This window comes from Sturnus vulgaris, chromosome 22, assembly GCF_052056855.1.
Source record: "Sturnus vulgaris isolate bStuVul1 chromosome 22, bStuVul1.hap1, whole genome shotgun sequence".
Classification (NCBI taxonomy): Eukaryota; Metazoa; Chordata; class Aves; order Passeriformes; family Sturnidae; genus Sturnus; species Sturnus vulgaris.
The window spans coordinates 4184004-4198046 of NC_142264.1; the positions used below are offsets into that span (position 1 = coordinate 4184004).

A 14043-nucleotide genomic window follows, 5' to 3' on the forward strand; every position below is an offset into this window, starting at 1 on the left:
TCAGCAGCCTTCATTCCTGGTCTGGTCTGAGCTTTGTTGTGCCCTTCTGATGTTATTTTCTACAGGAATTTGGTGCTGCTCCTTGGCAGGTTCCTGCAATAAAAGTATGTATTTGCAGGGAATCTGCTGGGTGCAGAGTTTGGCTTTATGAAGTAGTAAATTTTCTGTTGCTTAATCTAATATTCTAGAGAAAAACAGTAGTGCAGGGGAAAGACAATGTTACTTCACCCTCCAGAAATGCCATAAGAGACCTTGATCTTGTTGTAGCCTTTGCTACTACTTGTAAGAACAGTAATATGAGGATTTAAGTCTGCTGCAGTCAGAAAGCACAAAGAAAAGAGTGAGTGTGAGAGCAACCAACTGTGCTGAAGCCAGGGAGGCAATGCTGGGGCCAGCCCACTGCCTCAAGGATCAAATCAGGGTGAGTTGAGCCCTCTTTTACTTTCTGGTGGATTAACTAAGCCCTGTGCTCTGCCTCTGTGATGTTAAATCCTGCTCAGAATGTGTGTTGCTCTTTGAAGTGACAATATCCTGCACTTTCACTTTTCTGAAGCACAGACTTGCTGTCCCCTCTCGGTGGAGGTGGCTGGGTTTTGGTGGCACTGGCAGAGTGCTCAGTATCCAGAGTTAGGGCTGCAAGATGCTGCAGGTTCTTGCACTTATGAAACACAGGCTGCTCCTGGCATCCCTGAGCAGGATGGGCTGCAAGGACAGGGCCATGGAGAGAAGGTGTTCGGACAGAGCAGATGCTGACAGAGAAGCTCTCAGAGAAAAAAGCCCCCTCAGGCAAGGACACCAGACCTGGAAATGCCAGTGGAGATGAAGTCTGGATTATCTGGAGCTCCTGGGCTGGCTCTGGGAGTGTCACAGAACTGAGATTGGGACCAAAGCTGCTCACCTGTCAAAGAAACCAGCCTAGAACTGAACAAGCTGGAGCTGGGGATGTCCCCCATCTTCTCAATCATCTCCTGGCTTGGTAAGTATTTGAATATGACAACACTAGAGCTCTTGTGTTTATGACATTCCTGTTGATCTGAGTTACCTCTTTTCTTGTCTCTGGTTTCTCCTGCCTTCATTTATGTGCTTGACTGTAAATGCCTCCTCAGACAGGAGCATGTTGATGAGCCTTAATGAGTTAATATAATTGCTGTGAGCTCTATATTGATGCTTAAAAATACTGGCTGTGGTTGCTTAAAAAGACAGCATTTTCTGTAAAGGTGCATCATGGCACCAGCTGGAGGGGGCTGCAGTGGGGTTGGGACAGCTGAGGTCCCCATGGAGAAGCATCCCTGCACTAGCCAGCCTTTTCCTGCTGCAGGCTCATTTGGAAATGACCTTTTCACACAAGACCAGTGCTTAATATATCACTCAGACTTTGCTCATTGTCTACAGTTACTAGTCTAACCTAGGCTCAGCAAAGTAATTAGGAGAAATAATTAACAGCTCTCAGTGATGAGGCACCTTCTCTTTCCCTCCCCTCTCCCTCACCATGTGGTGCACCTTGGTAGTGACTCAGAAAACACAAGAGGACATTATGAATCAAAAAATAAGTCTTTACCTGTAATTAACTGTGCACACAAAAAGGAAAACGTGGTGATCAAGCAGCCATTAATAGTTGCTTTACTGGAGGAGGATACACCAGAATCAAATGCTCATGGTAAAATGTCCCTTTAGGTCGTGGTTCTGATATAACATTTAATCCAAACAAAAATAAGTCTCTACCAAAAGAAGTATTTGACCCGTACACCATACGGACATGTGTGGATAAGACACTGCACTCCTCACGTTCCAAATGCCTCACGGCCCCCTGTGTTCTCCGTAAGTGCAAGAAAACAAAACCCAGCCATGAAAATACAAAATCAATGCAGCAACTACAGTCGTAGGCAACAGTATGTGCGTGGCCAGGCCGGGCCCGTGGTGGGATGTGGGACAATGCAGCAGGGATGGACCAGAGTCCCCTCTCCCCTCCCTCCTGTCCCTGCCTCTTGTGTGCTGGGGCTCTTCCAAAACAGGACGCTAAAGAGGAGGGAAAATAAAAAAAACACCCCAGCCTATACCAAAGTAAATCAAGTAATAATTAAAAAAAAAAAACAAAACCATCCCTTGGGTGGCGGCACTGTTTGCCCAGAGCCCCGGTGGCCCCGGGCCGCGCTGTGCGGGGTCACGGAGCGCAGGGAGGGCGGACCCGCCCCGGCTGCTGCGGTGTCACCGCAGTCCGTGCGACACCGGGCTGGCACTAGCGCCGGGCTCCCTGCGTACCTGTCTGCTTGGAAAGTGGGCCCAAAGACATTGTGCAAGTCCTAGCGTGAAGGAAGGCGGTGGGGACGGCCACCCGTCACCTCGGTGTCCCCAGGTCCCAGCCCGGGCTGGGCTCCCTGTGCAGCCTCAGAGATCCGCCCAGCCTCGCAGCTGCAGGGCCAGCACGCCCAGGGCCACGGTGGCCAGGCTGCCACCGGCACCGGGAGCACCGTCACAGTCCTTCTTGTCCACTTCACACCGGGACTGCTGGCACAGCACGCCCTTGAAGCCCACGGGGCAGATGCAGCGCTGGTTCTGGTAGCAGGTGCCGCCGTTCTGGCAGAGCAGGAGCTCGTCATCGCAGACATTGGCTGTGGGGTGAGAGGGAGAGCTCTGGGGTTACCCTGCCCTGTGTTACCCTGGGCTAAAGGTGACAGCCCTGTGGTTACCCTGGGCTAAAGGTGACAGTTCTGGGGTTACTCTGGGCTAAAGGTGACAGCCCTGGGGTTACCCTGGGCTAAAGGTGACAGCTCTGGGGTTACCCTGGGCTAAAGGTGACAGCCCTGGGGTTACCCTGGGCTAAAGGTGACAGCTCTGGGGTTACCCTGCCCTGTGTTACCCTGGGCTAAAGGTGACAGCTCTGGGGTTACTCTGGGCTAAAGGTGACAGTTCTGGGGTTACTCTGGGCTAAAGGTGACAGCTCTGGGGTTACCCTGGGCTAAAGGTGACAGCTCTGGGGTTACCCTGCACTGTGTTACCCTGGGCTAAAGGTGACACCTTTGGGGTTACCCTGCACTGTGTTACCCTTGCCTGCAGCAGGAACTAGATTTTAGCTCCTAGGGGTTAAATTATCCAGCCCTCCCAGCCCTAGAGCACTTTCAAGGCCAGCAGAATGCAGAGGGCTGCAAACTCTATGGGCAAAGCTATAAAGTAATTTTAGACTTGGGAGGAACGGCCGGAATGTGCTCGCCCTGCACCCCGAGCATCATCACCAAGCCAACGGTGCTGGAGATGCTGCTCCTGTTGGGAGCCACCTCTCAGCTCCCCGTGGCGCTGCAGCCGGGTACTCACGGAAGCAGCCCTGTCTCCAGTAGTAGTTGGGCAGGCAGTCGTCGCACTTGGGCCCCGTGGCACCTTCCCTGCACTCACAGTAGCCGGTCTCGTTGCAGCGGTCGTGCATGGAGCCGATCTGGTTGCAGTTACATTCTGGCCAAAGACAGGGAGGTCAGAGCCGGTCCTGCCCGGGGTTCTGTGCATGCAGTTCTCTAAAGGAGGGGTCGGGGGCTTTGGAAAAGTCTGAGATGTGCTGTGGAAGAGAGCTTAGAGATCAAGGGGCTGGGATGTGTTGACCTGAGGGCCCCAACAGTGCAAACAGCCACGGGTGCAAAGGCCACCCCTCTTTGGAGCTGAGCCCTTCCTGGCTGAGCAAGGCATCTGAATTCAGTCAGAAACACTGCGAGGGTGGGGAGGCCCTGGCACAGGGTGCCCAGAGAAGCTGTGGCTGCCCCTGGACCCCTGGCAGTGTCCAAGGCCAGGTTGGACAAATCTTGGACCAGCTTGGGACAGTGGAAGGTGTCCCTGTCCCTGCCTGTGCCAGGGGGTGGAACTAGACAGTTTTCAACCCAAAGTGTTCGGTGACTCTATGATAATTTTTAGGCTTTGTTTTCAGGGAAGAGATGCCTTGGCAGGCTGCAGAGACTGTACCAGCTGCCACCCTTGCAGAGCATGCAGGTGGGCCCCACGCCCTCCAGAGAGGGGCTGAATGAAGCCCACTCACAGAGTGAGGTGCTGCCTGGGGCCGTGCTCACCTGTGTAGACATTCTCTGTGCTCACCTGTGCAGACATTTCTCTGTGCTCACCTGTATATTCTCCATGCTCACTTATGCAGACATTTTCTGTGCTCACCTGTGCAGACATTCTTCATGCACACCTATGCAGACATTCTCTGCTCCCCCATGCATTCTCTGTTCCCCTATGCATTCTGTGCTCCCCTATGCATTCCGTGCTCACCTATGCAGACATTCTCGTCGTCCAGCTCGGCGGAGCTGTTTCTGTAGAAGCCCAGCCGGCAGTGCTGGCAGTGCTGGCCCCGCGTGTTGTGCTTGCAGCTCACGCAGGTCACCACGTTCAGGAAGTCGATGTAGCTGCAGCGGTTGGAGTGCCCGTAGCACTCGCAGTCTGGGGAGGAGAGGAGGGGACAGCTGGGGACATTGAGCCTGGAGCGATTTCCCTTGTGCTGGCAGGAGGAGAGGAACCACCGTGGAGGAGGGTCCTGCTGTAGGGAATGCCATGGCCACTGCCAGAGCAGGGCTGGGGTGTGCTGGGCAGGAGGACAACACACAGTTCTCCACCACCATGTGGGGATCGGGCTGGAAATCATCACTCAGTGAGCAGAGCAGGGTCAGGGTCCCTGTAATCTTGAGGTGTGGACGGGCAGGAGCCAGCCCCCTGCAATCCCAGGACGTGATTTCTTTCAAAAACTGCATAATTATGGGAGCAGGCAGTGGAGGGGAGTCAGATGTTAATTACAGAGCTGCCTTGTTAATGAGCAGAGCTCCGTGCCTGGGTTTGGCTCTGGGGAGGCAGCAGGACCTGTGAGGAGCTGGGCTGGGGGGCAGAGCCCTGGCAAAGGCTGTGCCTCACTGGGGACAGAGGGGACTGGCCCGTGGGACGGGGCTGGCAGAGGGTGCTCAAGTGGAGACGGAGCTGCTGCGTGTCCAGGTAAAACCTCAGAGCCTCTCCTTTTGCCCTCTGTATCCCTTCTCAGCAGGGACAGTTGTACCTTCCTGTTGTGCCTTTCTGTTGTGAAGGGCCGTGGCTCCCAGGTTAAATGTTTATGATAATCCTATGCAAGGCAGTGTGGGAGCCCTCCACAGCTGGTGGACTGGTGTGTGAAGGTTTGAACCAGGGCTTGCCTGCAAAGGCTGCTGGTGGGGTGGGAGATGCCACCATCACTTGGCCAAGTGCTCCCGTCCCCAGGGCTGACCTCTCTCAGCTGTGGGCATGTGTTAGAAAACAACCATCTCTGGGTGAATCTGTAGTCAGGGGGGTTGGATTTTGTGCTTCTTGTGTTTGCTTTCTATTACCATGACTTGGGATGGTGACAGCCTTGCAGTGTCAGATCCAGGTACTGGATCTTACTGGGAGTTTATTTATATGTGTGTTTATATAGTGAGATGTGCAACTCAGGATAAAAGGAGGTGACTTGTGGCTCAGCTGGCCTGGTCAGGAGGCTCCCAGCCAGCAAGGACAGGGGATAACGTGAGCAGAAACAGTCTCAGCCAGCTCTGAGCTTTCAGGGCCTTTGGAGAAAGGTTTGGAGCTGGGGCTTTGTTCCCAGTAGAACATTAAACATTTGAGGATGGCAGAGGGATGGAGGGGCAGGGTGTGGGTTGGCATGCACATGCAGCTGGAGGAGGAGATGTGATCGATGACATGACGACCAGGGAAGAAGGAGCAGGGCAGAGGTTTCCCCATGGTTCACAGCTGCCTGAGGAGGAGCTGAGAGTCTCTTGTAATCTTGACTCGCTGTGAAAGAACTCCCTCATCAACTGATACCCAAAGAATTTCAGCTCAAATACTGCCTGCTGCAATTCCCAGGTGTTGTTTCACTGCTACACACAGCCAACAGCTAACCAGGACTCAGACAGACCCTCCCCACCTTGTCCTTGTCTGAGTCTGCAGGACCACATCACCTGAGCGAGGCCAGGGAGCCCTGGGGCGCCGCCCTCCCTCTGCTTACCTTTGTAGGTTTCAATGGGAGCCACTGGGCCAGAGTTTGGTTTGAGCCGGATGAGTTTTGAGCTCTTTGAGGATGCTTGAGAAAAATCAGAGAAAGGCTTTTTCTCACTGCTTAGCACCACCCCATATCCTCCCCTGCCACGAGAACAATGCCAAGAGCACCGTGCTGGCAGCACTGGCGTCTATTTCTGCACCAGACAGCTGGGAGCTGCTACATTCCTCCTCTTCCCATCCCCTCCTCGAAGTTGGGTGCATGAAAACCTCAATGCACGAATAACTCAATGCACAACACGACTGCAGAGCTGGGAGGAGCTGCTCACACGTGCCCCCTTCGTGGGTGTTTGGTGGCGTGGTGTGGGATTTTGGGATAAGGATCTACAGCTTACAAACCAGACCTACTGGCCACGGACTGGGCTGACGGAGGTCACGCCAGCTGGCACCCAAAAATCTGCGAGGAGGACGAGTGCCACGGAGGTGGCATCTGGCAGGGATTGCTACGGGGTTCTGCAGAGCAGGTGCTGCTCCAGCCTGGCCCGTCCCCAGCAGCACATACCTGTTTTTTTCCCGTGCTTCTTGCCTGCAGAGTGTGCTGTGCGCCCTGGTTTGCTCTTCGGAGCCGCTACGCCAGAGGATAGAACAGGTCTGAGAGCTGTGCTGGGGAGGGGGCCCCCAGGGCCAGGTTTCCTGTGTTTCCTCAGGGTAAAGGGCTGTCCCAGCTGGAATGGGGCTCCCTGGGGGTTGTGCTGCCAGCCAGACCCCTGTCCCACACAGAATGACCCAGCACTGGGGGTAAAGGCCACCAAGCCTTGGGAGGTTTTGTGCTTTGGTGAGGAGCAAGGTTGGGCAGCACTGAGATCCCACGGGGTGTTTGGAAATGGGTCCTGGTTCCATTGGGTTTTTTGTGGAGTTTGTGCCTCCACTTGCAAGTGCTGTGGTGCTCAGGGTAGGCACTGCCAGCTCCAGCCATCTGTGTTGGTCACATCCTCCCTGTGACAGTGGTGGCAGGAGGTGGCCATGGTCAGAGTGCACCCACTCCTGCTTCCAGCACCATCCCTGTGGTAGCAGGGCCCTGCTGGTCTCCATGGCTTTCCTTGGCCACAAACATCTCCAAAAACACCTCCCTGGGGCTGGTTGAGCAGAGCTGAGCTGAGCTGGACCCTCTGAGTAGGAGGTTGTACAATGGGGGTTGTGCTGAGCACAGGTGGCACTGAGGGAGGGACCTGCCCTGTCCCAGCCTTGGGGACAAGCCTGGCCTTACCTCGTATGCTCTCGGGAGGGTCTGGTGCCTTCAGCTTCTCTCCAAGTGCTGCTGTGTTTGGTGGCATCAGAGAGAACATCAAATTTAAAACAGATCCCCCTGCTTTGCTTAACAAGGTGGCAAAGGGACGCTGGAAGCTCTAGGCTGGGTCAGTGGGGCTGTATCTGATTGAGGATGTGCTGAAGCAGGAAGGAGACACAAAATCTCCTCGAAGTTAGCATCTATAAGTGTGAAGAGAGGCAGGAAAAATATTCCTAAGGGGAAGGTGTGGGGGCTGCAGGATGGCTGAGTGTTGGCCTGTGGTCCTGACACTGCCCAGGCACGGGGAGAAGCCAGGTCTGCAGAGCAGTGTCAGGGCTGTCAGCACTCCTGGGTGCAGCTCCATCCCTTGTCACTCCATCAAAAGCAGCTTTGCCTCTCTGTGAGGCCAGACAGGCCCAGGATGCCATGAGATCTGCACAGGAGGGATGCTAAAATCTACAGCTGGAGAGAGCTACAGGAATCTGGGGTGGGAAACGGGAGCTGAGCACCAAGGGCAGCTTCCAAAGCTGTGTGTGGTGGGAACCCTGAGGACTGAGATTCTCCTCAACAGCCAGGGAGAAACCTCCCAAGGCTCCCCCCAGGCAGACCTGAGCAAGGAGATGCACTGGAAGGATCTGAGCTCTAAATGACACAGCCTGTGCACTGGCAGGGAGATTCTGCTCTACAGACAGAGCCTCGGGAGATGACAGCATTTCCATGATCCTCTCTTCACCCCAGCAGCAAGCTGTGAACAATCCCTTCTCCCCCTCACCATCCTCATCTTCCATGAACGCAGCTGAACCCCGAGGCTCAGCCCAGCCTCGCTCCCAGCTGTGTGCAGGGCACAGACAAGCCCTGAGCTCTTTCCCAGGCAGGAGGAGAAGAGAGGCACGGAAAACACAGATCTAGAGCTAGAACAAAGCATTCTCCGAGCTGGTCCTCGCTGGCAGGACCCAGCCCAGCCCCGTGGCTCCTACCTTGTGCTCCTGGGCCAGCCTGGGCCGGGGGAGAGCCCACCTGCAGCGGGGCAGCTGCCGACAAGCCGGGGTAGTCTTGGGGTGATCAAAGGGAGAATTGTGTTACTGGGGGAGCTGCTATTCCCACAGGGAGACAGAGCCCCAAATCCGACACCCAGCCCTGTGCCACGGGGGTCTCTGTGCACCAGAGCCCTGGAATTGTGAGGGGCAGTGTGTGCTGAGCTGAGCCACTGCCCTGCAGCCCTCTGCTCTGAAACGAGAGCTGAGAAACAGCACACACAGCTGGGATGGAGGCACCAAGCCCTGGTTTCCAATCCCAACCTCCACGCCCTCCTTCAGGCTCTGCTGTTCCCTCGGAAATACAAATCAAAGAATTTCCAACCACCACAGAGAAGGTGAACCAGCGAGAAATTTTATAGCTCACTTGTTTGGTTTCCCTGCAAACCCTCACCCCCACTGGCTCCATCCCCCTCCCCTGCTTCTCAATATTGGTAACAATCTTCAGGTTTGCTAGAAAACAAACCAGGGACTAAAAATTTTGAAAAGCCATATTATTAATTTCAAGCTCCAGTTGGGTAACATAAGGAGGAGGAGGAAAAAAAAAAATCTCTTGATCCTTGCCAAGTTTCAAAGGACAAACCCGAGTAGGAGAGAAATGTGATTTCCCAGCTTCGTCAAGGGGATGATAAACAATACAGAATAAAAAAGAAAAAAAAAAGATTATTTTTTAATGACAAGCTCTAAGAGAAGGTGATAGACATTGTCCTTTTCAGCTGGAAAGTGGAAACCAATTGATATTAATATGGTGTTAAAGAGAATATGAAAAAATCCCTGTGCAAATTGGCAAGGGTTTAATTAGAGTCACAATAAAAAACAGCCCTGGAGGCATTTTGCTTTTTAGTCATTCACATACACCTCCACTCAATCGCATTTACAGAGCCAAGAAAATTATTAATGCTCATTATCCTGAGAACCTTTCCTTTGTAGCTCTGGGCCATAATGGACACTTTTACATTTTGAGATGGGGAGAGACACATTTTGCCCCAGACCCACTTCGTAAAAATGGGAGACGATGGAAATTGCTCTGATGGAAATTGCTGCTCTTGGTGGGCTCCTGAGGAAGTGGAATAAATTGAACTAAGAAGTCACATTTTATAGCAAAAACCATTGGGGCAAACTGCACTGGAGGAGTGGGGGAGAAGCCTGGAAAAGTCCTTTTCTAAACATAAACACGGGATCCTTTTCCTGCAGGCACTCCCCAAAGCCAGGCTGTCCGTGCTCATTTTCTGCTGGAGTTTGTGACCACCCAGCAGGGCTCAGGCTGGTCCTGCTTTTCCCAGAGGTGAAATGGCACTGCTGAGACTACCATGAACCAGAGGGAGGAAAATTGAAGCAGGAAAAAAAATTAAAAAGGAAAAGATTGGGTTTTTTGGTGGTGTTTTTTTTTTTTTCTGAACATGGGGAAAAGGTAACAAATGGCAAGGAAGGAACTGACAGGCTTCAAGGAAGGCTTTGAAATAACAGAACTGCAGAAGGCAAAGAACAGCACTTAATTCATCCCTCCTAAGGGTAACTCTGTGATTTCTCTTCCTTCTACCCCCTTGGGCAGCTCCCACTGCCTTCAGACCACAGCCCTTGCCCCTGAACTCATCCCTGTGTCCCCTCTCACCACACACACAAAGCATCCTACGAGCACGACCACAGCTCCACCTTGACCACGAAAACACCACGAGCAGCCAAGGGAAGCAGATGTCTAGCAGCTCCATGCAACCCAGAGACAACCCAAATCTAATCTACTCCTCTAAGCCTACGTGCCACGCTGCTCCTGCCGAGCTGCTACCCACTGGTGTGCGGAGGAGAAGGGAAAAACACGTCGGGCTGGCTTTAAATACCTGATTTTCTCTCTGTTTCTGTCACGGGCACAGAGGCAGCAAACTCAGAGGCTGGTCTGATGATGCTTGCTTATGGTGGGAAGCAGAAATTCAGAGGGCAGAAGACAGTGTGTCAATTAGAGGGTGAAACAGAGCAGGGATGGGGCAGGGCTCTGGCAGGACTGGTTTAAATGGCTGGCTTTAAAGCAAGGAGGGATTTTAATGCTTCTGAAATTCAGAAGGGGGGTTACAACAAAGTATCTCACTTTGGGATTCTGACTCTTGTAAAAAATGTCCTACCAGGAGTTCAAGGGTCACCTCTTTCACAAAGTGCTTCCCTTGGGGAATTCTCAGGTGAATTAGGCCCTTGGGAATGCCATGGTTTTTAAAGAAATACTTTATGTTTTGCATGGAGGAGGAGAAGGAACATCTCTGGCCAAAAGCAGATCAGAATTAAGCTGTGCCTCTTGATTCCCTCTTGCTGGTCAAGGGGCATCAAACCCCTCGTGCTGCCCAGGTAAGAGCAGGTCTCTGAGCTGCTGGGTGGCCCTGGCTGCCCTCCAGGGACTGTCACCACTCCCAGGCACACCATCCTGGGGTGGGACCTGGCTCTGCAGAAGCACAGATGGGGATCTGGATGGGGGTGAGGAGTGAGGAGCTCAGGCCTGGCTGTATCAAGCCAAGGACTTGGCAGCTGTGCTGCAATTTATTAATTTTTGTCCCTTGCCATCAGTTAATGAAAGCACGAGGAAAACATTTTCTCTGCCCAGGAAGCAGGTTTTGGAGAAGGAATAAACCCTGTGATGCCTCTCAGGTCCCTCAGAGCAGCCTGGCAGGAGAGGTTACCCCCAGCACTCCAACCCCCCAGAAACATTGTCCTGCCACAAAGGCAGAGCACTGAAGAGACAAGAGACACACCAAGCAGCTACCCACACGAACACAGCAAAAAAACAGCCCTAAAATGTCACTACAGGTGAGCATGGATAAAAATCAGATGACCCCAAGTGCATTGTGTGGATGTAAGTGTGATCACCTGGGCCTGCTGGGGCTCCAGGCTGGGGATGGATGAACCTCCTGCTGCACAGGTACAGCCTGGATCTGGGTAAGGAGCTTTTCCTAACAGAGCTGAGCCTTCCACTCTTTTCCCAGGGTCACTCCAACTCCATGGAAGTTGGACTTAAACCCTCGGCTCCCTGATTAACTCCTCAAGCAAGGTACTTCCATGAATATATCTATATTTGCATAAACATGCAATCAAGTTTCCTCATCCCTTTGACTGGCTTCTGGCAGCTCCCCCAGACAGACTGTTACTAACATGCTGTGGGTGTAAAACGTCCTCCTGGGAAATATCAGGCCCTGAAAGCATGGCAAAGGGAGGAATGCGTGTCTAATTCCCCCATGAGCAGCTTAAAAAAATGTCCTGCTGTTAAGTTTTATCTGCTCATTTCCAAAAGACAAGGAAAAACGTTGTCTCCTTGCTCGTGGGGGGAGGGAAGGAAGAACTCCCAGGAAAAGGACAAAAGTTTTCCTCCACTGGGTGATCTCAGAAATTAGGGAAGGATGTTTCTGGCACGTGTGTGAGCTCCAGCTCTGCACGATCCTGGGCTGTTTGGACAGTGGCCACCTGGGGAATGCTGGAATTCTGCCCTAGGAAAATGCACCTGCAGTACATCCATGGGTTTGGCCACAGGGATTTGGTGCAACCAGCAAGGACAGAGCAAAACTTGTGGGCTGCTCTGAGTCTGGTGGCAAGTGGCAGGAGGTCAGGGATAGGGCAGGATGGGGTACAATTCCCCTCTCCTTCCAGAGAAATACATGGTTTAAATTTATTATGGATCAGAAAAGTCTTCATTGCTTTCCTGCCCTGCCTTGCCATGGAGCTGTGAGAGCATCTCTGTGCCAGAGAAAACAGCAAACCAGGGCTGCCTGGAGGCTGGGGGAAGTGAACCAAGTCAGGGTGATTTTTATCCATGTTCTTTTATCATCCTACAGAGCAGAGATCCACAGCTACCAACACTGCAGGAGGAGCCTGGGAGCAGAGTCCTGGCTTGTGAGCAGGGCAGGGAGCACGGCACCCACCTGGCTGGGTGGTGGTGGCTGGCAGGGGGGTGCTGCTGGTGGTTGTGGTGGTGGTTGTGGTGGTGGTTGTGGTGGTGGTTGAGGTGGTGGTTGAGGTGATGGTGGTGGTTTTTGCAGTGGTGGTTTTTGCAGTGGTTTTTGCGCTGTTTACTCGCTGCGGTCGCTCGTACGCTGACAAGCAAAGAGAAGAGTTGGGGTGCACTTGCTGGGGGGAGTGGTGGGTTTCCATGCCAGCCTGCACACCTGTGAGGCTGCTGCTGGGCTGGGGACTGATTTCTCAGCACGGTCACAACTGGGACACCGGCAGGATTAAGGTGACGGTGGCTGGGTGACGCAGCCAGGGCGTGTGTGTGTGTGTGAGCAGGGGCTGCAGCCTGGGGCTGTATCAGCTTACTCTGTTGGTGCAGATATTGGCTTAAATACTTACGGCTCCATCATAAACTAATTGCCAATTAAGCTGAAAAGGGGAGATGAAGGCACGTCTGGGCAGGGATGGGGTGAGGAGCGGGCGGGAGGTGCCAAGGAGCCCCCAGATCCAGCTGTGCCCCCGCGTGCCCAGCTGTGCTCCCACGTCCCAGCTGTGCTCCTTGCACATTCCCTGCTGCCACCCCTCACCCAACTCCCTGCCACCATCAAAGCCGACCAGCACCATTGGCACGTGTTTGTTTCCAGTGGCACCCTTCAAATTTTGGGGTGGCTGGGGGTCAGCAGAGCCCCCACGGATCAGGGCAGGAGCGATCCCACCCCACTGCCCCCAACTAAAATAACACTGGGACACAAATTCCTGCTTAACTCACACCTGCTGCCCTCCTGTCCTTGTTTGTCCCACTGCTTCATGCAGATTATCTTGCTTAATTTCATAATAGCCCTGAGCTAGTTTAAATACTTAATTTAGGTCACTCCTAGTCTCCTATGTGGGCTAAATAATCTCTCCTTAACTGGCCTTGCACATAAATCCCTCCTGTCCACCTCTTGCACATCGCTGCCAGCACCCTCCCAGCTTCTGCCCTGCAGAAAATCTTGATGAGGAATGTTTTCCAGGGAAACAAAAGTAGTGCTGAGGATGCCAAGCTTTGTAAATGGGAGGAAAAAAAGTTATCAAAATGGTTTTGAAGAGAAAGGTGAAGAATACTGTGTACTGTTGAAACTTTTTTTTTTAATCCTAAATTACTTAAGGCAGACTTTTAATTTTTGTTTGAAAATTTCAAGCACTTAACTGCTAAATATCTAAATACGGTTCATTTACCCAGAAAACCTGTCTTTCACTTTTCTATTAGGTGTGTTTTTCCTAACTGAATTTGCATTTCCCTAGAATGATTCCTCCTCCAATTCTTCCCACTTGCCTGCAAACCAAGGAATTCATTATTCATTCAGCTCCCTGATTTGTTTCTTCTGGAGGGGCACTCTGAGCCACAACATTCAAACCCGGGTTTCTGCTTAACCAAAACTCCAGGCTCTTTGATATCAAACTACCTCCAGCTTTGTTAAATTAGGAGCCCTCTCCTGCCATCAATCTTGCAGCAGAAATCCCTGCTGAGCTCTGCCTTTGCTGCTGACACCTCACAGATTTGTTCATATACATACACGTGTACATACAGATGTACACACACTCTATATGCTTTTTTATTGATAGCCCAAGGTGACCCAGATTGGGTTCTAAGCCAAATAATTCACACCCAGCTCCTTCTCAGAGCAGAATTCTGCAGTACTGGGGGGCTGAGGGGGGAGTTCACAGCCAGCATTGGTGATTTTGAAGAGTCTTTTATTATTTCCTTTCCAGCTGCCATACTAACGAACCTCATGGGGGGAAACCATGCCAGAGGAAGAGGCAAAATGAGGCTGCTGAAGTCAGAGGAAG

At 52.5% G+C, this 14043-nt stretch overlaps 1 protein-coding gene across 3 annotated transcripts in view; it reads right to left on the reverse strand.

The window, feature by feature from the left end:
• Positions 1-1532: 1532 nt before the first annotated feature.
• NTNG2 (netrin G2) overlaps positions 1533-14043 on the reverse strand; it is a 47091-nt gene continuing 34580 nt past the window's right edge. For 2 of the 3 annotated variants that reach the window (XM_014873329.2, XM_088177442.1), the window contains exons 6-8: positions 4249-4416; positions 3310-3444; positions 1533-2609 (exon numbers count right to left, since the gene is read on the reverse strand). In XM_014873329.2, coding sequence (XP_014728815.1) covers positions 2386-2609; positions 3310-3444; positions 4249-4416 — 527 coding nt within the window. In that variant the 3' untranslated portion in view covers positions 1533-2385. Of the gene's footprint in view, positions 2610-3309; positions 3445-4248; positions 4417-5980; positions 6056-6532; positions 6599-7237; positions 7302-8224; positions 8311-10127; positions 10197-12185; positions 12357-14043 lie in introns of all 3 variants that reach the window. The other variant, XM_088177443.1, reaches the window with a different exon arrangement.